The 27,230-nt window shown below is 41.6% G+C and overlaps 1 protein-coding gene across 1 annotated transcript in view; it reads left to right on the top strand.

The window, feature by feature from the left end:
* The first annotated feature begins 1,109 nt into the window (after positions 1-1,109).
* The window catches only part of SH3BGRL2 (SH3 domain binding glutamate rich protein like 2), a 60,922-nt gene continuing 34,801 nt past the window's right edge, over positions 1,110-27,230 (top strand). The window contains exon 1 of the mRNA XM_070418194.1: positions 1,110-1,502. Coding sequence (XP_070274295.1) covers positions 1,218-1,502 — 285 coding nt within the window. The 5' untranslated portion in view covers positions 1,110-1,217. The remainder of the gene's footprint in view (positions 1,503-27,230) is intronic.

Raw genomic sequence — 27,230 nt, 5'->3', positions numbered from 1 at the left:
ACATTTATTTCCACATTTATGGTAGCCAAATTAAAGTATATTTGAACAGAGCTAGTAATTACAGCAAAACTTATATTTAAAATTGTTGAATATTAAGAACAAATAAAGTCCCATTAAGATCGTATCTTGTTATTATACTAAATTAAAAAGGAATCGTACAGAAATGATATAAGGTAAGTAATAGGAAAGGTTATAAACTTAAAATATTCAAAGTCGCTCTAAAAAAACACAAATGGCCCAAACCCATTAGTATTTGTGTAAGAAATTTTCCAAGAGACCTCATTTTCTTTGTTTCTAGAATTATTAATTAACATCGTTCCCAGAACTCTGCTAGGCTCCCCTGCTGAAAGGAAGAAAGTAAATACAGTACTGCAGGGAAAACTGGTCCATTTCCACTAAACTGAGAGAGGCTTGCGCTTTTGTTAACCAGAAGCACTTGCTAACGAACTATTCCTAAACTATTAGCAACTACATAAAGGCTTTTTATTTAAGGGCATCCCCCAGGGAGACTGCGCTGGAATTTGCAGGTCTGAAAAAGGCACAGATTTGGCTCAACTGTAAATATTAGGTGAACAGAGGCAAAGCCATTGTGTAGGGTAGGGGGTGGGGCGGGTGGGGTTCAGATTCCCAATGTTGATAGAAGGATTCTAATTTCGCTTGGTATTTATTTTTTTCTACTACAATTACAGTTTTGCTAAGAAAAATAAAATATCGGTTGTGCTCTCATCTGGGTTTCTAATTTTCCGTGTCTGCATAAAAAGAAAACCTCCCATTGATCTAAAGGAATCATCTTTCTGCAATCTCCAGAGTCACTGGGAAAACAGAGGCGCGCCCAGCCCCGCGCCCCTCTCACCGCACCCCCACTCCCCTTCCACTGCCCTCCACCGCCGCTACCTGTGGAGACCCCGGTCCCCCCACCCCGACCGCCGTAGGTCCCTGAGGCTTGCCCCACGCAGATGAACCTGGGTGGGTTTGCTCCAAACCAGTAAACCACAACACAGAACCTAAGCGTGGACTTTGAACCAATCCCTTTTGCCCAGTTTTATTTTTCCTCGTCTCCCTGGCATCCTCGCCACCCCTTGTCATAGTCTTTTCCCTGCCACGGGCTCTCTTCTAGCCAGCGGCATGCCTCAGGGATTGACGCGCAACAAGGAGGCAACCTGAAGGACCTCCGTCCACCAGTCACCCAGGGAAAGACCGAAACTACAACTCCCATCATGCCCCGCACCGGCCTCCCCCTCTCCCCTCCTCCCCCTCCACTGCCAGGGCAGGAGGCGGAGAGGCGCGGAGCTTTTTATCTGCAGACCAGGAGGGAGGGATCTAGATCCCTGCGATCTCACCCGAAGGGAGCGTTCTGGCCGGTGGCAGCCGCGGTTCTCCGCTGCAGAGTTTTGCGTCCTTCCCGCACCAGCCCAGAGTCCGAGGGGGCAGACGGTGCGTCCCGGCGCGGCGAGAGGATGGTCATCCGTGTATTCATCGCCTCCTCCTCCGGCTTCGTGGCGGTGAGCGCGGCGGGGACCCGTAGCGGGGCCGGGGTCCGGTTGGCCGGGGTAGGGGCACCGGGTGCGCGTCCTGCGGGAGGAACGCGGCAGCGCTGGCCCTTGCGGGTCTCGGCGCGCAGCACGTCCGGCCGCGCCAGCCGGCCCCCGCCAGGTGACCCACTCACACTCGGACAATGAAAAGGGCGGGAGCAAAGGTAGGGTGGGGGACCCCGGGGTCCTACTTCCTTTGGTGTTAATTGCTCCAGATTTTGCACTTTCAGCCTGGTGAAGTTTTGTACGGGAGCTTTCTCGGCTGTTTAGTTTGCTAGCCTAGCTCATGAATGAAATAAGTTTAAGAGGGAATTGCGCTCTACCCACCCTTCCCTACCAAGTCCATTTCTTTAGTTTTATACCTGCGCAAAGAGAATGGTAAACCAGGTTTTTCCCGTTGTGCCAGGAATTTTTGTACTGTGAATATTCTTGCAGCTTTTATGTGAGTGTGTCTTTGGATTCTTCCCCCAGTAATGCTGTCGTCAGTTTCATCTGGGGGATATATAAGTGGTGGTCTCTTTAGTTACCGTAAGCTATTTTGTTTGGTCGATATTCTTGAATATTTTAAGGAAATTTTTTTTTTTAGGAAGAGAAGTTAAATAGCTAGATGTCAGATTTTAAGGGAAATTCAGTAGTATACTTGATAGCCCCCTGAGTGAGACAGGTGGCGATATGATTAAGACTTGGTTTTCTTAGCTAATATTAAACTACAGATTTAAGAGGCTTTTTGGTGAGATATATAATACATATATAAATACATGAAAAAATGTAGTATTGATTGCTTAAACTTTGATCTGGCCAGTTAACTTCCCAGCAACTCTACCCAAAATTTGTTTCTGAAGCAGGTGGGATGGAGGACGGAATAGAATATTGTTTGCAGATCCTTATAAGCAACTGAGGCATTTTATTAAGAGGAAATCAACACTGTAGTATAAAAAGAACTCCCTTTTGCTGTTGGAACAATAGATGGGAAATGCCAACTTATCTTTAAATGCAGGCATGCTCTGGTCCCCAGACTCCTGATAGTTTTGGGGTTTCTAATTATTTGTGGCTGCTTAGTCATACCTGCCTTTTATAGACTTTTCCACTGAAACTACACTGCATGTGTTTGGAAACCCATACTGGTTTGTGGATACTTTTTTTTTTTTTTTCCAAATGCACTCCTTCGTAAGAATGCTACAAAGCTTTTGGTTTCGCCACCAACTTGCATGCTTCAATAATTGTTCCAATAGTATTTTTTTTATTGAACCAGGGATGCTTTAATAGTATTAAGAGGTCTAGGCTATATTGAACAAGTCAAAGGCAGAACTTGAGGCAATTATTTGACTTATCCTGTCAGTACTGTAGATAGTTTGTCAAGATAGTTCTGGAACCCAGTATCAATTCCATTAACAAATATTTATTTCCGGCCTGCTATGTGCCTTTTTAATTTTAAAATTTAATGTTCTGTGCTTTGCTCATGAAGCTAGACTTGAGAGAACCATGTGTTTTATTTATTTATTTTTAAATTCTCACTCGAAAACATGCTTATTGATTTTAGAGAGAGGGGGTTGGGGGGGGGGGGGAGAGAAACATGGATGGGTTGCCTCCCATACAATCACAACCTAGGTATGTGCTCTGATCAGTAATCTAACCTGCACCTTTTGGTGTACGGGATGATGCTCCAACCAACTCAGTTAACCTGGCCAGGGCAAGAGACCTAAGAGGTAATGCAGTCTCTGGCTAGTAGTATAAGCTTGGATAAGGTGTTCCATCTCTGCCTGAGTTAGCCTTCTATAGAATGAAGAATTGTGTGATGAATAGCTCAGAATTACTCTAGCTTTAATGCTTTGACTTCATCAGTTGGGTAAATGTGGATAAACCCTAGTAACAGCTTCTTTTACTTTAGCAATATACATATTGGCCTCAAATTGAATTTATTTTTCCTTTGGTGTTTTACTGTGATGTCTCAGGTCCTCTCACCACCCACCTGGTAGTACGTGTCTTGACACGATTTGATTTGAGCTGGAAGACATGCTCTGTTATCACATATGTACAGCCCATAAACAATTATTCACTTGATGGACCCCATCTTTTCAAGTCTCAGTTAATCCTCAGTCATCAAGTCTCTCCAACTGTAATATCTCCTATATCAATACAAAGTTTTTCTGTAATTATATGATACTAGAGGCCTGGTGCATAACATTTGTGCACTGGAGGGGGAGGGGCCCTCAGCCTGGCCTGCACCCTCTCACAGTCTGGGATCCCTCGGGGGATGTCCGCCTGCCGGCTTAGGCCCAATCCCCCTGGGGATCACGCCTAAGTCAGCAGTCAGATATCCCTCTCACAGTCCAGGATTCTTGCATCCCAGGATCCCTTGCTCCTTACTGCCCACCTGCAGCGGAGGTGGGAGCGGCTGCTGCCACCACTGCTGCCTGGCTTCTGGCTGAGTGGCGCTTCCCGTGTGGGAGCACACTGACCACCAGGGGGCAGCTCCTGCATTGAGCGTCTGCCCCCTGGTGGTCAGTGCATGTCATAGCGACTGGTCGTTCTGCAGTTCAGTCGATTTGCATATTAGGGTTTTATTATATAGGATTGATGGTTTTGGCAATGATAACTTTATACTTATATATAAGAATGATGATTTCCAAGAGATAATGAAGTTGTTTAAGTCAACTTAAACAACTTTATGCAGGAAATATATTAATATGAATTTCTAATTTAAAAGCATTGAAATCAGTTAGTTGGGCTGGGGAGGCGAATGGGGCTTACAGCATTGAACTGTATTAAGCTTTGAAGGCATCGCTGTAATGTTTTCCCCCCAGGAGTGGTGTGTTGACCATTGGGTTGCTGTTTTATTCGATGACCAACAGTGAGCAGCAAGTGCATGGAAGAACAAATAGTTTGATTCCCAAGTCAGTTTGATTTTAGCTGAAGTTTATTAAACCTCAAGGGAAGAATGTGACTAGAATTAGACTTAGCTAAGTAAGTCCCAGGAATTTCTAAAAAGATGCTCTGCCCCAATCAACAGTAGATTCAAACTTTCTATTTAGAGTAAATGCTCATCTTACGTATTCTGATTTCCCTGAACTCTCTGGCTTACAACACATAACAGTGGTAGTTGGAATAATTAATGCAAAAGAGTGATAGCCCTTTTATCCTCCCCAGCTCCAGGTAAGATGTGCTTTTACTAGGAAATAAAAACGATGACACATTATTATGGTATGGATACCTGAAAAACCAGATTTCTTGTGCAGCTGATAAGGTTGCTGTCATTCATATTGTAGTGAAGGACATCTTACTTCAGTCCTAGGAAAATACTGTATTATCTTGGTTGTATACTTAAAAGGGGAGGTCTTAGTAACTTGATGCAGGAAATATATTAATATAAATTTCTGATTTAAAAGCATTGAAATCAGCTAATTATTTCATTCATTCATTTCATTCATTCAATAAGTATTTTCTAAGTGTTTGCTGCTTGCATAGCTCAGTCTTTGGTCTTGTGGGGAACTAGAGGAGAATAGAGGGTGTGGTCTCTGTCCTCAAGGAATTCACGTGGGGACCAGGTGGGGAGATAAGATAGGAAAGGTAAAACCGTCCATAATAAAGTACAGCCCAAGGACACATGCCTCTCTCAGGAACATTCTTACCAGAGATAGAAATAATACAGGCAGCAGAGGGATGCATTGCAGGATGTCAGATAAGGAGGAAATGTGCCAGAAATCATGAAATATGCATGTGGGAGCCTTAGGCAGATGGCAGGGAGAGGGATTGAGTTAGATTTGGAGCCTGGGAGACAGCGCATAAGCCCACCTTGTTCAGACTGGAAAGGAAGGAGCTTTGGGTAAGCGACAGCAGTCAGCAGAGGTCCCCTTGGACCCCTTTTGAGGAGACAATAGACTCTAAGTTCTTGAAAGAAGCCCATGATAACACACAAACTCCATAGTACTGTGTCTCAGAGATGTCTTCAGTGTCTGCAGCTTGCATGCTCTCTGGAGCCTTTTGTCACCAGGGAATGAGGTACTCTGTGACAGGGAGGGACCCCTGGTATGTGATTTCAGAAAAACATCCCTGCCCCCCTTGCGTTGACTAAAATTTCTCAAAAAAGAAATAAAGTCTTGTAATCCTCCGTAAAGTTCATGGGCTCGCTCTGGTCAGTGTGGCTCAATTGAGTGAGCATGTTGTCCCCTGTACCAAAAGATTGTGGGTTTGATTCCCTATCAGGGTCATGGCACATGCCTGAGTTTCAGGTTCATCCCCAGTACGGGGTATACAGAAGCCAGCCTCTTATTTTGGTGTTTCTCTTCCTCTCCCTCTCGCTTTCTTTCTAAGGAAAAAAAAAAAAAAAGGTTCATGGGCTCAGTTAGAGTTGGAAGAAAACATAAAGAGATTTTTAGTTAAGGCAAGAGCTTAATATAATTCAATGCTGTAAGCCCACCTAATTTCACAAAGATGGACATTTGGGCATAGAGATTTAGCGGCTTGCCCTGAGGTCATTTATGTCAGTTCATGCGGAGCTAACCGGTAATAGGAAGCCAGGTCTCCTGACTCCTGAATATATTCATATGTATGTTCATTCAGCGATGCATCCATGCATGCATGGATTGAGTCTTGCATTCATCAATCACTGAAAACCTACTAAATACCAGGCTCTGAGTTAGGTGGTAGGTATGTATGTGATGGTCAGGAGAACAGGTTTACACTGTGCCTTAGTGGCACAAATCAGTGCTGACTTGGGATGCAAATCACTTAATCAAGGAGAAAGAGGGATTCACTGCCTTGGGGGATGTTCCCATGGGCAGGGTGAAATGCGCTAGACTACAGTGTGTCCGTGGATGTTGGAGAGGAACCTTTACCGAGAGCAAAAGTTACAGAGAAATTGAAAGCAATGTCAGAAAACATGGAGCTTTGCCCAGGGCTGCACCTATGTTTTCAAGGAGAGGTGAGAGTGGTGGGAGAACACATAGAAACTATACTCAGAGTTGTCTTGCTCTTTGCAACTGTGGAAGGCATACCCAACTGCTTTACATGACTTGTAACTATTTTAAACATCAGTGATCAGTAAGGCATCTCCACAGAATGTATTCAGTGAGGCTTCATTCTTGTGAGGAAGCCATTGAAAGGAGTTCCAAGGCAGTTAAAGTCAGGATGTGACTGTGTAGAACAGATTGGGCATTAATTCCAAGGTGATTCTAAGGCTGGAAGGAGTTCGTAAGGGTAAGCCTGGGCTCATTAGCATCTTTAACTCATTGATCTTCAGAGTCATACGGCAAGGTAGTTATTTATTCCCATTATACAGCTGAAGAAACTGAAAATGAACTGACCTAATAAGATCATATACAGCAGAAGGTGGGACCCTGAGTCAAACTCTGGTGGGCAGGTGACTGCAAAGCTTCTAGAGCAGAAGTTCTCTGTGTGATCACTGTGGTGTCCTGGGTGAATGAAAGTACTAGGGATACTCGATATCCTGCAGTATGATGGACAGGCCCCCACAAGATCTGCCCCATACAAAATGTCAGTGGCACCCGAGGAGAAACAGTGCCGAAGGCCATTGGCAGGGGAAGGTGTGAAGTCAAGTTCAAGACGAGGTGGGCACAAACCCGAAATGATCAGAAGCAGAAATACGTTGAGACTCAAGGAAAAGGATGGGATTGTAAGAGAAGGTCAGGCTGGGAAAGCATGTCTATTAGTTTCTTAGGGCTACTTTAGTTTCCTTTGGTAAATTAACAAAATACCAAAAACTGGGGGGCTTAAACAACAGAAACTTGTCTCACAGTTCTGGAAGCTGGAAGTCAAGGGCACCATGCCCGCAGGGTTACCTCTTCCTGAGAGCTGTAAGAGACTCTTGTTCCTACCGTTTGATGGTTTGCTGGCAATCTTTGGGTTTCCTCAGCATGTAGATACATCACCATCGTATCTGCTTTCATGTTCACATGGTGTACTTGTGTGCCTGCCTGTCTCTGTGTCTAAATTTCCCCTTTTTATAAGGACACAGCCATATCATTAGAGCCCCTAATGACCTCATCTTAACTTGGTATCTGCAAAGACCCCATTTCCAATAAAGCCACATTCATCATGGCTCAGACTTCAACATCGTTTGGGGACACAATCAGACCCATAACAGCATGTAATATGAGTGTTGAAATAGAAAGACCAACTGGTGGAATTTCCCCCCTTTAATTGGAAAAATTTTTGAGCAGATTTCTTGAATCTTAAAGGCAGCGGTTGGATATATAATTATATGGAATTGTAGTCAATGTATAAGGTCTGTTGCTGGGAAGGGAGATTTCTCAATATTCCAAATGAACACCTCACCTCAGTCATTCTAGTTCATTTTAATATTCCCCCAATTTGATATTTTTCATTCTATAATAAGATTTCAAACTTATAAATATAAATATAATCAAGGTCATGGACTCCTTTATGAAATTAGAGACTTTCCCCCCATTTGTTTTAGGATACTTGCAATAAACATTTCTATCTATTTGAGGAAATGAAATTTTGTCAAATATTTATAATATGAAGTATAAGGTGGTTTCCACATTTCAGAAATGTAAGACTACTTGAGTCTTGGGTTTTTTTTTTCTGTTTTTCAATTTCTTTTAATCAAAAATAGAAAAGGAAAACAACTATAGCCAGTTAACTGCCACAGTATTTTTAATTTAATTAATAAAGGTCTGCCACTTGCATCTATAGATGCTTACTTATGGTTTACAAATGGATAGTGGGGAAGTGGGGGGAGGGGACCTCAATAGTGCAGTAGAAAGCAGTGTAAGATACTAACTCCAAAAAATATTTCTTTAGATTTTTTAATGTTTAATTTATAAAAAGTTCAGAAATAAATTGTGTGGTGTTTTTTTTCCCCCCAGCAAAGTTAGAATTGTGTGACGGATTAAAAAAAGTCTAGTCTTAGTGAATATTCAGTTTTAAAAATAAAAAATAGCATGACGTACTGTTCATTATATATAAAAGTTTAAAACACTTTATTTTGGAATGCAAATTTTAAAAATAGAAAATTATTCTTAAGCTGTTAAATGTCCATTTTTTAAATAGTTACTCTCTAAACTATAAACTCAAAGACCCTTTTAGATTTCAGCAATTTTTCATTACGAATCGCTCTAATCTGTGTGATTGTAGATGTAGAGTTAATAGAAATTAAGTTGTTCTGAATTAAGTTGCATTCCTGTATTCATTATTTTTCTGATTAATTTTTGTTATACTACTTATCCATTATGCAAAAAAGGACCTTAGCTTCCCAAATTAGAAATTTAGTGAATATTTTTCGGTGAAATGGCAAATGCTTATTAATATTTGAGGGAAATTTTTCACTTCTGATTACGTACAATTATCTTTTGGGGTCCTCTTTATAGATGCAGCTTAGAAACATGTCCTTGAACCTTGCTGTTGAGTGGTTTTTAGCCCAGTAGTGATAAGTATGTACTTATGCCTAGTTTTGGGGGGTAGTTGAGGTGGCGGGGAGAAGTGGGGTGGGGAAGAAGAGTGGGAGATTGGTAGCCTGTACCAGCCGCATACAACTGGCCAGTCTAGTTTAAGGCAATGCAATTTCCCTTCTGTCTTCTTCTTGGGCTTATCTGCATTTATCTGCTAATTACTGGCTAATTACTCCGGAACTGGACTGTGGTAATTTAAAGTTAGTGTTGTTATTTCTTTTATGTTTGATTGTTTCTTCCCTAAACTCTAGAGAAGAAACCAACCTAGGAAAAGCACTTAATTGGATGTTTCCCTTTTGGACTCATGACAGCTTTGCTGTAAGATCGAAAGCTGAACTAGATGCTGGCAGACTTCGTCCCCCTCTACCTACAGACCCAGGCACTTTTAGGCTGGTGCAGCCCTTGGGAAACTCCGGAACAATATGGTTGGTCCCCTGGATCTGGTTCCCTCGGTTGCCATTGGCAGCTTATTTATTCCTGAGGGGACCTGAATCCTTGGGTTGGCTCAGTATCTGGCAGAACCCCAAAGAGGGTTTCCTGGAACTGACCCCAGCAAGTGGAAAAGCAGGGTGTTTGCACATCAGGGAGTGTCTGCCTTGCTGTGGGACCTCTGTGGGCTCTCTGCCAATATTGCTGCAGAGCTCCAGGAGCCGGAAATGGAACGCTGGCTGGGACTAAGTGCAGAGGGTTCTAAGTATTTCAGGATGCGTTTTCCATTTCATACTGGTAATGGCCCAGATCAGGAAATGGCTTTTTGACATCTTCAATCTAGTGGCTTTGGGAGTGGAGGGTTGAGTGTTAAGAGAGACCCAATTAGGTGACTTGCTTGACAAGTCAGTTGAGATATTTCGTAAATGCAGATAGAATTAAAGTAAGCAGCTATTGATGTACACCAAACCACTATTATAGTCAAAACAAAGCAAAGCAAAAACCCCAAAGTAACAACAAACACAGTAACTCAATTACTTTTCAGTAATTGGTTTTCCTTCTGTGGGTTGCATAAGGAGTGGGAGTGTAGTGTTCTTCATTCATGACATTCCCGTATGGATGGAAGTTGACTGGTTTTCTGCTTTGGTAATTATAATCATTGGGACAGTTCCTTTGAATGGGAATTGGCCATTTCTCTAAGCCTGGATCCCCCATTGATAGGAGTTTTGGGTTGCGCTGTCCTTTTATAATTTTTTTTTAATCCTCATCTGAGGATATTTTTTCCATTGCTTTTTAGAGAGAGTAGAAGAAAGGAAGAGAAAGGCGGGGAGAGAGAAACATCGATGTGAGAGTGACACATCAATTGGTTGCCTCCTGCGTGAGCCCTAACCAGGGTGGGGATCTAAGCTGCAACCTAAGTACGTGCCCTAGACCAGAACTGACCCTGTGACCCTTACTTGTATGGGCCGACATTCGAACTGCTAAGCCACATTGGCCAGGGTTGCTCTGTCCTTTCATAATAAACTACTTCCTTGCCAAAGTAAGTGTTTGTATTGAATATCTGCTGTTATTTAATCTGGAGTCAGTTTATATTCAACCCACGTGCCTACTTCTGCCCCATGTATGGACTTTTTATCATTGGAGGGCAGGGTTCCCTCATGGGTAAGGCAGGGACTGAGCTCAAATCTTAGTCCCTGATGAGGGATATGGCATTAGGCAAGTAACCTCAGCCTCTTATTTGTAAAACTGGAACAGGTGTGGTACCTTCTGTGTAGGATTGCCATGAGCTTTGAATGAATGAAGTATACCACATAAGGTATTTAGCAGAATGCTCAAGTACTTAGTGTATGTTATCTATTATTTCTATCATATCATCAGCAATAGTAGTAATAGCCGGAATAAAAATAAAAATGATAACCTTGGATCACGTAAGATCTTTAATTATCAAAATATTGTGTACAGTACATAGAACTTACTAAGCTGAGAGTGCATGCCGGTATAGTTTTTGGAGAGTTTTATAAATTTAAATATAAAAAGTTTTCAACTGAAATTTGAATAAATAAACATTACAATTTGAGGTCATTCCCCACACAAACGACTTAGAGTTCTGTAATTTTTGAACATTTTATAGGTATATAGCATGTTGTGCATGAGTCACTAAACCATATGTATTCACTGCCTACAAAGTACTTACTACTATGCAAATGGACGCCATTTTTTGCTGTACATAGGACATGATTTTAGACTTCTGGCTTGATTTAAAGCTTCCTAAACTTGCCAAGTCGATTTCAATCCAATGACGGCTCTGGCTGATGGATGGTGGCTGCCTGGAGAGCTGGGAGAAGGGTTTTGGAGCCTCGTCTGGGAAACAAGCGGTGTGATTGACTGTTGCTGTCTTCTCCGGCACCAGAGGAGTGAGGACCGGGGCTGTGCCAGCCCTGTCTTAGACTCTGTGTAGTTGAACTCTAGCTTTCAGATTTGTGTAACTGAATGTAGACTATGTGGAGTCTGAGAAAAATACGAGACACCAAAATGAATTGATGGGTAATATCCTCTCCAAACACCTCACCCCAAATTTTGGGGTAAGGATGGTGGAGAAGGGCCAGGATTTCTGTGTTTAATGAAGATGAGTGAAACTTCGCGGGAAGGACAGTGATTATCTTGACTGTGAAACTGAACGTTGAATCTTAATGCTTGTGACATGTAGGCGGGGTGCTTTCAAAGCTGGCAGATGGGCGGGTGGATGGTGGTAAGTGAGGTAAAGGGGGCTTCGTGGGAAAAGGTGGTGGAGACAGGAGAGGGAGAAAGACACTGTGATAGGTGGACTCTAGAATGTGACTCTCTACCATGTTGAGCCTTGGGGCACCGAAAGGTGAGGTTCAGGTGAACAATGAGTGTTTACCTGTGCCCAGCAATGTGATAGGACTTTTCCTGCAGGTTACTTAAACTTATAATGACCCTATAAAGTGTAGTTTATTATACCTGTTTTACAGATGAGAATATTGAGGTACAGAGTCATTAAGTAGCTAACATGCCTAGGATCATTCAGCTCAGTGAATCCATATTTGAACGCCTGTCTTCTGATTTTGTGTTCAGTACTTTTTTCATTACCCCACATTGCCCACCAGAAGAGCCTACAATCAGAGACCAATGAGAACCTGGGTCGTGCTGACCCAGAAAGCTGGCGAGGATAACAGTGTGAGCTCAAGCTAAAGAAAGGGGAGGGACAGGACCCCTCTGGGAGAGTTCCAGGGGTTCCCACTCAGCTGTTGAGCAAGTTATTCTAGGCACACTGTCCCCAGGGCATGTGAAAGCAATGGCTTCGCTCTGCAGAGACTGGTAATAGCTATAAAAAATATGGGTTGAAATGGAAAGCAAATCCATTTTGTGATCATCAACATCATCATAACAACTACCATTCACACCATACAAAGGAAGTACTCAGGGCTCTTTTGTTTGTTATTTTTATTTCTCAAAAGTAATTTGGCATGGTAGCCATTCATATTCATATTCTCTCTCTCTCTCTCTCTCTCTCTCTCTCTCTCTCTCTCTCTCCCTCTCTTCCCTCTCTCATAGGGAACTGCTGAAGTTCAGAAACTTTAAATAACCTGCCTTGTTATAGGTTCCAGAAGGTCCAGACACTCAGACCCATGCCATCCTATTTCCAAATGGCCATGTTCCTGAGGAAGGAATCGGAGATTAAAGAGAAATTAGAATAAGCAGTGCTCTGAAGCGACTGTGGAATATTTTGTTGGGTGTCCTGATCCAGATTTGCTTCAAATATGATGCTCTTGCTTTGTGTGATAAAGTTGAGTAGAACCAACTTGATGTGTTGAACTGGAGGGAATAGAGGAAGGAATGGGAGTGTAATAGGGTGATATGGGAGAAGGAAAGGTTAGCTCTGTTTCTGGAACCCGGGGAGGGGGTCAAAGGCAGAGATATTTAATCTCTTGGGACAAACTGTAGTGGTGGGAGTGTGTGCCCTCATTCTATTCATCTTGGATCCTGTGCTCCTGGGTGACATGTTCTCCATGGGCTGGAGTTTGTTTTCTCCCCTGCAGATAAAGCTTATCAGTATATTGCAGCCTACTGTGGGAGTTCAGTACAAGAACGAGTAGAAAGTGGGAGGCCAGAGTCAGGGCTATCCCTGGTTGAAGGGTAGGGAAGGAGGGCCTGTGGGAGTGCAGGCAGCTGCTATGTGTAAAAGGAATAATGTAATGAACACCCACAGGAAGGCAGGAGTGGGTATGCAAAGCCACTGTTCATACACATCACAAAGATCAGCTTCTTTACATGTAATTTACAGAGAGAGCCTCATAAACTTAGTAAATAAAAGAAATTTTCATGATACAAACAAGGTAATAAGTGGAAAGAATGTGGATTTTAGGAGCACAAAGACCTGGGTACAAATTATAACTGGTACCCTAACCAGCAGGTAGCTTAGTAAGTCTTTTAATTTCTCTGGATCTCAGCATCCTCATTTATAAAGTTGTTAGAGTTTAATGAAATGCCAGCCATTAATAATACCATGAGTTTCATTTAAATTTAAGCCAGCAATAATTCTCTTGTCTTTTGTGAATTCTCAATTTTAAATAAGCTATTAAGATTTAATTAGCCCTGCTGGTGTGGCTCACTGGTTCAGTGTAGATTCATGCACCAAGAGGTTGCTGGTTCGATTCCTGGTCATGGCAAATGCCTGGGTTGTGGGCGCGATCCTTGGTGGGGAGTGTGCAGGAGGCAGCCAACTGATGTTTCTATCTCTCCCTCTTCCTTTCTAAGAATCAATAAAAATATTTTTAAAAAAAGATTTAATTAAAGAGCCCTGGTCGGTGGTGCTTAGTGGTTAGAGCATCGGCTCTCATAACAACTACCATTTACACCATGCACAGGAAGTACTCAGGGCTTTTTTGTTTGTTATTTTTATTTCTCAAAGTAATTTGGCCTGGTAGCCATTCATATTCAGTATCCTCCCTTTCTCTCTCTCTCTCTCTCTCTCTGTCTGTCATAGGAAACTGCTGAAGTTCAGAAACTTTAAATAACCTGCCTTGTCATAGATTCCAGAAGGTCCGGACACTCAGACCCATGCCATCCTATTTCCGAATGGCCATGTCCCTGAAGGATTGCAGGTTCGATTCCCGGCCCCGGGGCTTGCGGGAGGCAACCAATCCACGTGTCTCTCTCACATTGATGTTTTTCTCTCTCTCTCTTCCCCTTCCTCCCTCCCTTCCACTCTCTCTAAAAATCAATGGAAAAAATATCCACAAGTGAGGATTAACCAAAAAAGAAAAAAGAAAAAAGATTTAATTAAAGAAAAAAAGTTCTTGTAATCAGACAGTAGGACCTGAGTTTTATGGAAATGCGTTTAGAAGATATGAAACTGACATTGTTTATTAGGGTTAGTGAAGGTTCCTGGCTGGAATCCCTTTGTTTTTAACTTAATACTGTGTTTAATTTTTTTTTTTTTAGCCAAGATTTTTACTAGGAGATTCATTCTCTCTCTCTCTCTCTCTCTCTCTCTCTCTCTCTCTCACTCTCACACACACACACACACACACACACAACACAATATTTCCTATTCTTTTTAATCATCTAAAGATCTCTTAACCCCAGTGCCTCCCTCCATCAGGGAAGGGATCTGCTGGAGCTAATTAGTGGTGACCCCTTCATCCAAGCATGTACCCTTGGGGTGTCCACAGTTCTCCGGCATTCCCACCATCTGCCCTATTTTGAGCTATTTGTTACAGGGCTTGTGAACTTTTTTCTTATAATAGAACGTATTTCCTGGCATTTATGTCTTATCAAAAGTGAGAAACCACAAGATTATATTGAGAGGGTTATGTATATTTCATGAAAAATGGGAGCCAGTGAAAGTTTTTTTTTGGAAGGAAGGAAATAATAGTCCTAAATGATTATTAGGTGTTTGTTGGCTTCATTCCTTCAATGTTAACTGCCTGAGTGCTTTGGGCATTTGAATATGTATTCCACTCTCTGTGGAAGTTGATTATTATGGGGAGTACAAAGTGTCTCTATTTCCTATGTGTGCTTGGTGCTAGCCTCCCAGCCACTCTGTCACCTCAGAATTGCTGTTTGAGGTCATTGTACTCTAGGGCAGAACTTCCTTGAAAAAGTTGGAGGGGAAGCTGATCACACCCTAAACCACAGTTATCACCACGGTCACTATTGACAATTCTTTGTCACGGAGGTTGTCCTGTGCGTTGTAGTCATACAACAGCATGCTGGTCTCTACCTGCTGGGTGCTAGTAGTACCCCTGCTCCCAAAACAACCCAGAACTTCTCCAGATATTCTCAGATGTCCCCTGGGGAGCAAAATCACCCCTGGTTGAGAACCCCTGCTCTGATCTGTGGTAGCAGAGAGAAAGTATGCACAATATGATGAGACTCGGATGGCCTCAGAACTGGAGGAGACTGAAGAGATAGATCATTTAATTCATCTTTCTCTTATGATGAGGTGTGAGCTGTTAAATGACTAGTTCAAGTTCACACTGCTTGTCCTGATACTTCTAGAGCATTGGTTCTCAACCTTCCTAATGCCGCGATCCTTTAATACAGTTCCTCATGTTGTGGTGACCCCCAATTTCCTTGTTACAAATTGAACATAATTAAAGCATAGTGATTAATCACAAAAACAATATGTAATTATATATGTGTTTTCCGATGGTCTTAGGCGACCCCTGTGAAAGGGTCGTTCGGCCCCCGAAGGGGTCGCGACCCATAGGTTGAGAACTTGTTCTAGAGCAGCGCACTGTGAGCCTAAAGTACTGCATTGGGAGTTGGAAGACTTGGCGTCTGGTTCTGGTGATGCCATTTAATTAGCTTTATGTCTCTGGACAAGAAACCTAGCTTCTCTGGGCTTCAGGTTTTTCTTCACGTTGTTTTTGTTGTCTGGTTGACATATGTCATATACCATGAAAGTCACCCTTTTCAATTGTATATTTCAATGGCTTTTAGATTCACTGTGTTGTGCATCCATCACCACAATCTAATTCCAGAATCTTTCATCCCCCTGAAAAGAAACCCCAAGTCCAAGCCCATTAGCTGTCACTCTCCATTCCTTCCTGTCTCCAGCCCCTGGCAACTACTTTCTGTCTCTATAGATTTGCATATTCTGGACATTTCATTTAAGTGGAATCATACAATATGTGCCCTTTGGGTCTGGCTTTTTTCACTTAGCATAATGTGTCTAAGTTCATGCATGTAGAATGTATCAGCACTTCATTTCCTTTATGGCTGAATAGTATTCCGTTGTATGAATATACCATATTCATTCATAAGTCGATGGATATTTGGGTCGTTTCCACTTTTGGGCCATTATAAATAATGTTTCTGTGAATAGTTATGTATAAGTTTTTGTGTGACCATATGTTTTCATTTCGCTTGGGTATATACCAAGGAGTAGAATTGGTGGTTCATATGGTAATATTTAACTATGTGAGGAACTGCCAAATTGTTTTCCAAAGCAATTTTAATTTATATTTTCACTAGTAATTATGAAGGTTCCAGATTATCTACATCCTTACCAATACTTGTTATTGTCTGTCTTTTAGATTATAGCCATTTTAGTGGTTTAGTTTTTGTTGTGTTTTTTTTTAAGAGCTCTTCTAGCTCTGAGGTTTTTATTTTTTTATTCCATACATAAGCCAATATAAGTAACACAGAATACAGTCTTTAAGGATATATATTTTGGAAATTAATTGAGTTAATCAGTTCTCATATTTTTATGAGCCCCGTCTATTGTCCATTGTTTAGTCATGTTCAGGATGCAGAATGAATAAATAGCTTTACTCTACCTCTGCCCCTCTCCCCCTAACTACCTCATAATCTGACTGGGGGAGGGGGGGGGATGAACACGAACACAGAAAGCAGAGGACAACACAGAGTCAGGTGGAATACAGTAGTCAGGTGGAATACCGTGCTAAAGTTATCTCAAGGGCAGGTGTGTTTATTTGGATAAGGGCAAAGAAAGTCATATTCAGAGCTAGACAGAAAAAAGCATTTCTTGATTTGGGAAGGTGGCTGATTTTAAGATTTTGTGCCAAAATATTTTGTATTAGCTTGTGAACTGGAGCAGATGTCATTCTCCCCGTTCTTTTTCTGCAGACATGAATTTGATTTGCATATCCATGCTGCCCTTTGTTTTAGAGGAGATGACTCCCTTTCCATGGCTGTTTCCTGTAGTGTGAGAGGAAGACAAATGGATGCTCTATAGTTCCTTCCACAGTGATATTTTAGTGAGCTTGGCTCAGGAGATACTTAACAGGAACAAGATGATTAGTCATTCACCTTTTGAATTCCTTTTCCATTAAAGTGGGGAGGGAATCCTTATCCTTTTAAAAGATTAAATTTGTGTGTTAGGTTCAGAAAGCTCAGAAAAACCTCCTTGGTCCCTGAGAGCTGATAGCTTCAAGGCCAAATATTTAGTCTAAAATTTGGGGCCCTCTGTGACCTGATTCTGACCTCCCTTTGCAGCATTTTCTCTCACTGTTCTTTGGACTGCTATGCAAATACACCAGGCTTTTTTCTCCCTGCCTGCCGTGCCTTTTCTCATGTCATTTTCTTGCGTTGACGTTGCTCACCCTCCAGCAACATCAGAGTCCCCTCTTTTATTAGAAGCTGATGCCAGTAACATTTCCCAGTGAAGTGCACCCACACCGCCCCCTTCCTCCCTCGCCCTCCAGTCTGGGGAGGACCCTGCTTCCCGAGCCCTTCATGGCTCAGCCTGTGAACTTCTCTCTTGTGGCCTCAATACAGTCTGCCCTTGGTTATAAGTATTTTGTACCCAGATTGTTTGAACTGTAAGCTCTAAGTTCTATGAGGTCAGGGACTATTCCATCTTTTTGGAAGGCAGCCATGCTCACCACTATACCACCAACGCCATTCCATCTTTTTATTCCTCCAAGTTTCCTATTAGAAAACGTGGCACATATAGTATTTATTGAACAAGTGAAAAAAATATTGTTTCTGTAGCTTCTACTATATCAAGAATATAAAGGTATATCAGGAATATAAAGCTATGTCAATAGTACATGACCATATCACAGTAGGGCTGGAGTAGGGCACACAGGTAGACGTGTGCTTTGGCAAATATAAAGGCTATGAGGGTCACAATTTCTTTTACTGCTTTTGAACTAAGTGGCATGAAGAATCTGTGTTATCAGAGATCATTTTGTTTTAGTATTACTTCTCTTATCCAGATATCAGAATTCTAGAACCCCCGTGTGAAATGAGGCTGGAGACCTAGAAGGAAGCAGGCAGGCCATTAAGAGGCGATGGGCTGTTCTCCATTCTGCAGGGTTAAGCGCTGCCCTTCACAGCCTCACCCAGAAAACTGTAAATAAAAGAGGCCACAGTGGTCATGGGCCCCACTGAGAGGAAGCTCCGAGACATGACAACTGCCTTCGGAAGGCAGGAATGGAGAATTCCAAAAGCACGGTTTGGTATAAAGTAACAGCAGGCTTTTACACAGAAGTGGACTCGGAGAATGTCGGTGCACCACATCAAAGTACAAAAATGGATCATAATGGTGATTCTTCATCCAGAACAGATGAAATCAGGTTTGGCTTATTTTGGTTTGATGTACTCTGCTGAACAATGCAGGAACATGGTGTGCATTTTAGAAAGATTCCTAAAGTAAAAATAGTTTAAAATAAAATAATAAGTTTCTGTCTAAAGGGGTGAGCTTCAATTATGCAGAAAACCTCAGTCTCCACTTCCAGGAGAAAATAACATTACTTGCTCCCAATTGTCTCCATGTTGCAACTCTTCTTTTGCCTGCCATTTTCCTTTCTCTCTACCTTCCCATATAGACTCTTTTTCCTCCTCACCGTATGAGCTGTGTATTTATATTCCTTCTTTTTATATTTCTGATGCTGTACTTTTGTTCTTTTTTGACACATCACTGTAGCTTTGTAGCCCTCTCTGTGCACCTTCCCCTCAGAGTACCGCCTTTTGACAGCCCGGGTCCATGTTACTGGTAGTTTCATATGGAAGTTACTTGTTGGCAAGCCCTGTCTCTAACCCCCACCCCCCCACACACATACACACCCCTCCATTAGACTATGCGTTGCATCAATGTAAAGGCCTTGTTTGTCACCTGTGTTACCCTGGTTCTTAGGGCAATGTCTAGCACATGGAAAGGTTCTCACAAGGTCTTGTGAAAACCTGTTGAGTGACCAAAGGCTCCTTGACCTTTAAGAGTCTGATTTTTATTTATTTATTTTTAATTCTCTGGAGGATATTTTTCCATTGATTTTTAGAGAGAGTGGAAGAGAGAGGGAAAGACAGACAGAAATATCGATGTAAGAGAAACACATTGATTGGTTGCCTCCTGCACACACCCCAACCAGGGCCTGGGTTGGGGAGGAGCCTGCAACCAAGGTATGTGCCCTTGACCAGAATCGAACCCGGATCCCTTTGGTCCGCAGGCTGATGCTCTATCCACTGAGCCAAACCGCTAGGGCTGATTTTTCTTTGTGTTGGCCATCTATGCATGTCCTCTCTCTCTCTCTCTCTCTCTCTCTCCTTTCTTAATTTCTCTGCTTACTCTTTGGAGTCAATATGGAATGCAGACTCATATGACTGAAGACATAGAGAAATTTGAGATGCAGGCACCAGAATTTGGAGGCACTCTTCAACACACAACATCTTGTGAGGAATGCAGGAATTAGGCTCATCTGTGGGAAGGGTGAGTTCCTATGGAGATTTGAGGAAGCTATAAAAGCTCCTAGTGGTGTTTGTGCAGGGTTGAAACAGAATTGTGTCCAGCTGAAGTTAGATGGTTGGATTTCAGCAGACAAGGGCTACTAAGTAGCCCAAGGAGGGCAGAGAAAGCTGATGGTATGGCCACCCCAGAGGGGGCGGGTCCATAGAATGCAGGTAAGAGCATCCAGACTTTCTCTTAGAGGTATCATTTGTGCCTACTATGGAAATATGAGCTAATTATACGACCCCCTGTAAAATGTAATTGTGAAAATGACCTGTTGTCCCCCCAGTTATTTTTCAAATGTAAATAGAAGTAGTTTCTAGGTCATCTTATAAGATCATTTTCACGCATTTGAGGATGGACTGATGTAGAAACGGGAATAACATATTCCAGAACCCGCTGTTACAGAGCAGCATCTCTGGCTGTGGATGAAGGCACAGCTTTTGGCTGAAGTCCTGTATTCTTGCCTGTGGAAAATACTATGCCCATCAGGATTTCCTCTTTACTGTAGAGGATTTGACTATTACAGCAAGTTTTGCCAGAGCAGCTTTTCTGCAAAGTACCCTCTAATTAACAGGAAGCATGTGTATGAACAGTCGTATATAATTTTTATGGTGGCATTCTAAACATATTTTGCACTTGGCTGACTTTTTTCGTTAAGGAAGTAAACATGTAATCTTGACAGGGAATGTAAAAACTATAAAATCAAACCACCCACATCTTGCTAATGTTTTTTTATGGCTTCACATTGCTAAGGAATACAAGTGTGTGTGTGTGTGTGTGTGTGTGTGTGTGTTTTTAATGGTGACCAAGAGTAGTTTCATACACGTGTTGATAGAGAAATTAGTTCTAGGCATTTATATTCCACCAAGCATGCGGGGAAGGAGATAGATCAGCCGGCAGGTATGTATGCGATGAGCAGCTCCTCTGAAGCTATCCTACTGGGCCCCTGTGGGATGCAGGTGTGATGCACTCTTGGTCTTCATCCTCCAGAGGAATTTACAGTTAAGTTGGGGAAAGAGACACAGATGAGTTCGGTGAAGGAGATGATCTGGGAGGGAAGTGGTTGGTGTAAGTTGGGGTTTTCCCACATTGCCACTATTAACTTTTGGGGTGAGGTAATCCTTTTTTGTGGGTCATTTTCCTGAATATGATGGGATAGTTAGCAGCATCCTTGGCCCCTGCCTACTAGATGCTAGTAGTATCCCCTAGTTGTGACAACCAGAAATGTCTCCAGATATTGACGAATGTCCCCTGGTGGTAGTAGTGGTGGGACAAAATCACTCCCAATTGAGAACCACTGTATAGACATAATTGAGCACAGTGTGGGCTTGGGTCTGAGCTGTGAAGAGTAAATAGAACTTAGATAGGAAGTGTGAGCAATATTGGGGTGGTTTAGTGGAAATAAACCATTCTGTAAAGACCCAGTCAGTTTCTACGTCAGTCAGTCCTGGAGCAGAGCTATTCAAAGTGTGATCTGTGCACCAAACTTTGTTACTGATATAAGTGCTGTAATTGAGGGTAAACATTTTTTAAATTATTTACTGTTTAAAGTATTACATATGTCTCTTTTTTCCCTCATTGACCTCTCCTCGTGCACCTACCCCCCGCCGCAAACATTTTTATAGTAAGTTTACAGAGCAATTTAATGTGTTTTTTTTATTACTGTAAATGAAAACTTTAGGCTTCTATTTTGTATATCTTTGGTATATCATTTATATGGGCATTCAATTTCTGAAAGTATAAGTTTGTGACAGTTGGAACATTAAAACAACAAGAATTAGCTCTAACTGGTTTGGCTCAGTGGATAGATAGAGCGTCGGCCTGCGGACTGAAAGGTCCCAGGTTCAATTTCGGTCAAGGGCATGTACCTTGGTTGCAGGCATATCCCCAGTGGGAGGTGTGCAGGAGGCAGCTGATCAATGTTTCTCTCTCATCGATGTTTCTAACTCTCTATCCCTCTCCCTTCCTCTCTGTAAAAAAATCAATAAAATATATTTTTAAAAAAACAACAACAAGAATTAGAGAAATCTGGTTCATTACCACTGATACTTTGAGAAACATAGAGGCTGTGACCAGATTGGATTTAGGGTGCATAGAAGGGGTCAAGGGAAAAGATTGGCTAAGTATGGCCCAGAGAGACCATGAACTCAGACTGGTTCCTGAGATCTCAGAGTGCCTGACACATCTTAGGCTTGGTGCTCAAATATTTTTAAGATGAATGAATGAATGAGTGAATGCTTCGAAAGCCGCCAAGAAGAGCTGGGGCACCTAGAGAGAATCCAGTGGATATTTTAGAGATGGGAGTGACTTTTACAAGGGTATGTTAATGTCATTTGATCTACAGAGTATCCCCCAAAAATGTTCACACACATGTAAAGGCAGTGTTTATTCAAATTTTTCTTTTTAAAAATATGTTTTCATTTATTTGTGTGTTTTTTAAGAGAGAGAAAGGGAGAGGGAGAGAGAGAGAAATATCGACGAGAGAGAAACATCAGTGGGCTGCCTCCTGCACACCATCTGTTGGGGAATCGAGACTGCAAACCAGGCATGTGCCCTGACTGGGAATTGAACTGGTGACCTCTTGGTACATGGGACGACACTCAATCCAGTGAGCCACACCAGCCAGGCAAAATACATTTCATTTCCAAAATGTAATAGAATCAAAGTGTGTATTCATTTTTGGGGGTACAGACTGTATTTCTGTGGCTTTAGTCTTTCCATTGTCTGCATATCCCCAGTTATAAACCTTTTCTCATTGCTTGCCCTTGGACTATAATTTTGAACTGAAATTGCCAAGTTAAAACTTTAATTTGTATATTTTAGAACTTGTTCAAATTATGTGTGGCCTTTCCTCTTGGGATTTGTAAACCTGTCAATGTCTTTGGCACAAAGTAACTTTTGTTATTATTTCATGATGCTTATAGCTGTCCCTTAAGGAATAAAGGAGAGTGCATTTTGTTTCATTTGTGTTTCCTGTGAGTGGAAAAAGATCTGTGCCCTAGGCACTGCCTTTATAGTGATGTTGGTGATTTGTGCCTATCTACTCATAATTGAGATTCCTGTTTGGAGAGCATTGATTGGTGTGCGGATATGGAGGTTAACTGCTTAGCCGATGGCCATGGACTTGTGCTCATGTCTTATCTGAAAGCTTTGAAAAACTGTAGTTTGCCGAAATTCCACCTGCTGCTTACTTTTTAACCACCCCTCTTTCCTTTGAACATAGCAAACAAATCTATGTTAAATTTCACATCTGTTTCTTTTTTTTTTTTTAATCCTCACCCGAGGATATTTTCCCACTGATTTTTAGAGAGAGGAAAAGACAGAGAGATATGTCGATGTGAGAGAAACACATTGATTGGTTGCCTCCTGCACTAGCCCCGATCAGGGCCTGGGCCGGGGAGGAGCCTGCCCTTGACTAGAATTGAATCCAGGACCCTTTCGTCCACAGATTGAACCTCTGTCCACTAAGCCAAACCGGCTAGGGCCATATCTGGGTGTGGCTTTATTTTCCACCCTTCTGTGTTTAGAGCCCCGGGTCATAATGCATTGTGTGTTTCCTGAAATGTTTAATTTTTGAACCTTAACTGCTTCCTTGCTAATACCTTGAAACAAGTTGCCTGAAATAATATATGGAGCTGAAGGCATTGCATTTTTCATTTGGAATGATATTATTGCACAAGAGTTCCTCATCTCCTACATGTACAGTATGTGGCTGTTGAGCTGCTTGATAGGAGATGTGAATTCCATTCCCAACTCCTGCTACTTACATAGTGAGTTATTTGGGGTAAGTTACTTAACTAACTAACATCCATACCTCGGTTTTATCATTTTGTCAAACAAATATGTTGACTCATCTACGACAGGACAGCACACCAAACCACAGAAAGGACACACCTGGAGTACCTGGCTCAGGTGACCAGGAAGCCTGCACTACTGGGTCCCCCAGGACACCTACTACATAATGGCGCTCTACCAAGACTGGGAAACATAGAAACTACTCACTGCAGAGAAACAAACGTAGGGAGGCAGTCAACACAAGGAGACAAAGAAATAAGTCCCAAAAATGAAAGAAAAGAAAACAAAGATTCCATTTAAATAAAATGGAGACAAGCAGTCTACCAGATAGAGTTCAAAACACTGGTTTTAAGGATGCTTAGTAAGAACTTCAACAAAGAGATAGGAAACATAAAAAAGAACCAGTCAGAAATGAAAAATACAGTAACTGAAAAGAAGACTACATTCGTGGGAATCAGCAGATTAGATGAAGTAGAGGATTGAATCAGTGATTTGGAAGATAAGATAGTAGAAAACACTTATTCAGAACAGCAAAAACAAAAAAGAATCTCAAAAAATGAAGATAGTTTATGGGCTTCTGGAACAATATCAGATATACCAATGTGTATATCATAGAAGTACCAGAAGGAGAAGAGAGAGAGCAAGGAATTGAAAACCCATTAGAACAGTGATTCTCAACCTGTGGGTCGCGACCCCTTTGGGGGTCGAACTACCCTTTCACAGGGGTCGCCTAAGACCATTGGAAAGCACATATATAATTACATATTGTTTTTGTGATTAATCACTATGCTTTAATTATGTTCAATTTGTAACAATGAAAATACATCCTGCATATCAGATATTTACATTATAATTCATAACAGTAGCAAAATTACAGTTATGAAGTAGCAACAAAAATAATTTTATGGTTGGGGGTCACCACAACATGAGGAACTGTATTAAAGGGTCATGGCATTAGGAAGGTTGAGAACCACTGCATTAGAAGAAGTAATAACAGAAAACTTCTCTAACCTGGTAAAGGAAACAGACATACAAGCCCAGGAAGCACAGAATTCCAAACAAGATAAACCCAAAAAGGCCTACAATAAGACTCATAATTAAAATGCCAAAAGTTAAGACAAAAAGAAAATCTTAAAAGCAACAAGAGAAAAGCAGTTAGTGGCCTACAAGGGAACCTCCATAAGACTGTCAGCTGACACCATACAGAGTTACTATATTGTTGACTACTAGAGGCCTGGTGCATGAAATTCTTGGGGGATCCTTTGGCCTGGCCTGTGCCCTCTCACAGTCTGGGACCCTTTGGGGGATGTCCGCCAGCCGGTTTTCTTCTGACTACTTTTAAGATGTTCTCTGCCTAATGCACCCAGGTATTAACTTTCTTTCTCCTCGCAGTCCGGGACCCCTCAAGGGATGTAACAGTGTGCCAAGCAGCAGGCGGCCAGGAAGGAGCCCAAACCGGGGCTGGGCACCACACTGCTCATGGTCATCATGGCCCGCTGTGCCTGTTGCTGCTGCTCGGTAGTGCTATTGCAGAGTTAGAAGAGGCTCCCACCACCGCAGCTATGCTCACCAGCCGTGAACTCGGCTTCTGGCTGAGCAGCACTCCCCCTATGGGAACGCACTGACCACCAGGGGGCAGCTCCTGCTTTGAGCGTCTGCCCCCTGGTCGTCAGTGCGCATCATAGGGAACACTCGTTCTGGTCGTTCTGCCGTAACGGTTGCTTAGGCTTTTATATATAGAGAGAGATTCCCTATTCTATACTGTACATCCCCATGACTTGTAACTACCAATTTGTACTTCTTAAATCCTTCCTTTTTCACCCATCCCTCCCAACCCCCTCCATCAAAATGTTCTCTGTATATATGAGTTTGCTTCTGATTTGTTTGTTCACTTATTTTGTTTTTCAGATTCTACATGTAAGTGAAATCATATGATATTTGACTTTCTCTGTATGACTTATTTCACTTAGCATAATACCCTCTAGGTTAATTCATATTGTTGCACATGGCAAGATTTTATTTTTTTATGGCTGAGTAATATTCCATTGTGTATATGTACCACTTGTTCTTTATCTAATCATCTATTGAAGGACACTTAGGTTGCATCCTTATCTTGGCTACTGTAGGTAATGCTGCAATGAACATAGGGATGCATATGCCTTTTTCAAATTAGTGTTTTGGGTTTCTTTGGATAAATTCCCAGAAGTGGAAAATGCTGGGTCCTTCTTTGTTTCTTGTTACAGCCTTCATTTTAAAGTCTATTTTGTCTGATATAAGTATTGCTACCCCGTTTTTTTGTTTGTTTTCATTTTCATGAAATATATTTTTCCAACCCTTTACTTTCAGTCTGTGTCTTTCGATTTGAAGTAAGTCTCTTGTAGGCCACATATGTAAGGGTTTGTTTTCTTATCCAGTCAGCCATCTTATGTCTTTTGATTGGAGCATTTAATTCATTTATATTTAAAGTAATTATTGATAAAGATGTAGTTACTATTATTTTATTATTCATAATTTTTATCTTTTTTTCCTTCTCCTTCTTAAAGAAGCCTCTATAACATTTCTTATAATGGTTTGGTGGTGATGAACTCCTTTAGCTTTTTTTTTTTTTGGTCTGGAAACCTCTTTATCTGTCCTTCAATTCTAAATGATTGCTTTGCTGGGTAGAATAATCTTCACTGTAGGTCCTTCCTTGCTTTTCATCACTTTGAATATTTTGTGCCAATCTCTTCTGGCCTGACAACTGTGTGCACTGACCCAGAAGTTCTCCAAATCCTTATGATTTTCTTAATATTATTTTATTTTCTCTAGCTTTATTGTAAGAATACAGTATATAATACATATAACAGAAAACATGTTAATTGACTGTTTATGTTATTTGTAAAGCTTCCAATCAACAGTAGGTTATTAGTAGTTAAGTTTTGGGGGAGTCAAAATTATAAGTGGATTTATTTTACTTAGTGGGGGTTGGCATTGTTCAAGGATCAACTGTATAAGTACTTAAACATTTAAGTGTAGCTTTGAAAAATAATATTAAATTTGAGGTAGCAGATTTTACAAACTCCTTTATCTTTTTTGATTTGGTTCTAATATTGTCTTACTTAGCTATCTATTAACATTCTATCACAAATTAGAAGTAAATATTGTTTCAGTAACCTGTGATCTGGAATGTGAAGGGAGTAGCCTAAACTATTCTGAAAGTATTGGTTCCCAATCAGAAAATACATACAGGTAACATTTTCATTGATGGTGGGCTAGATTAGAGTTCATGGCAAGGGTCCTTCTGCCAGCGGCAGGGCAGTAGTAAGCTCTCTTTGATCTGCTCTGAAATATTTTTTGAACTCAAGAACAGTAGACCATAAACTCTGAAACTGCCCCAGTTTCAGTTTGGAAACTAAGTGAAGTGATTGGTTTTAATTACATGTTAACTTCTTGATCTTAATCTATAATTCTAAAAGCGAGACAAGTGAGTATACTCAAAATAAGCAGGTATTAAATTGATGTTGTGTATCAGTTTAAAGATACAGCAGGATGGACTCTTAAGTCCTTGGTTAGTGCCATGGGGACATTTGTTAATTACTCTTTATGTGGCCAAAATTTCTGGTTCTCCTTGTTCTGCTTTCTGGTTTTATCTTTAGCATTCCTTCCTAGCCCTGTATGCAGCAGAGCTGGGAAAGTCAAAAGGTTACTCTTGTGCACACTCAACAGTAAACAGTGCTTGTTTGTTCCTGGGTTTGGCTAGTCTACATGGAGCAGTTGGACTTCATTTTCCTGATGACAAGACTGCAGGGTGTGTGTAGGGAGACCCTTTTCTTTCCTCATCAC

The sequence above is a fragment of the Myotis yumanensis genome, unplaced genomic scaffold (assembly GCF_028538775.1).
Source record: "Myotis yumanensis isolate MYYU_CA2020_CCGP unplaced genomic scaffold, mMyoYum1.0.hap1 SCAF_6, whole genome shotgun sequence".
NCBI lineage: Eukaryota > Metazoa > Chordata > Mammalia > Chiroptera > Vespertilionidae > Myotis > Myotis yumanensis.
This window is presented reverse-complemented; position numbering and strand designations above follow the sequence as displayed.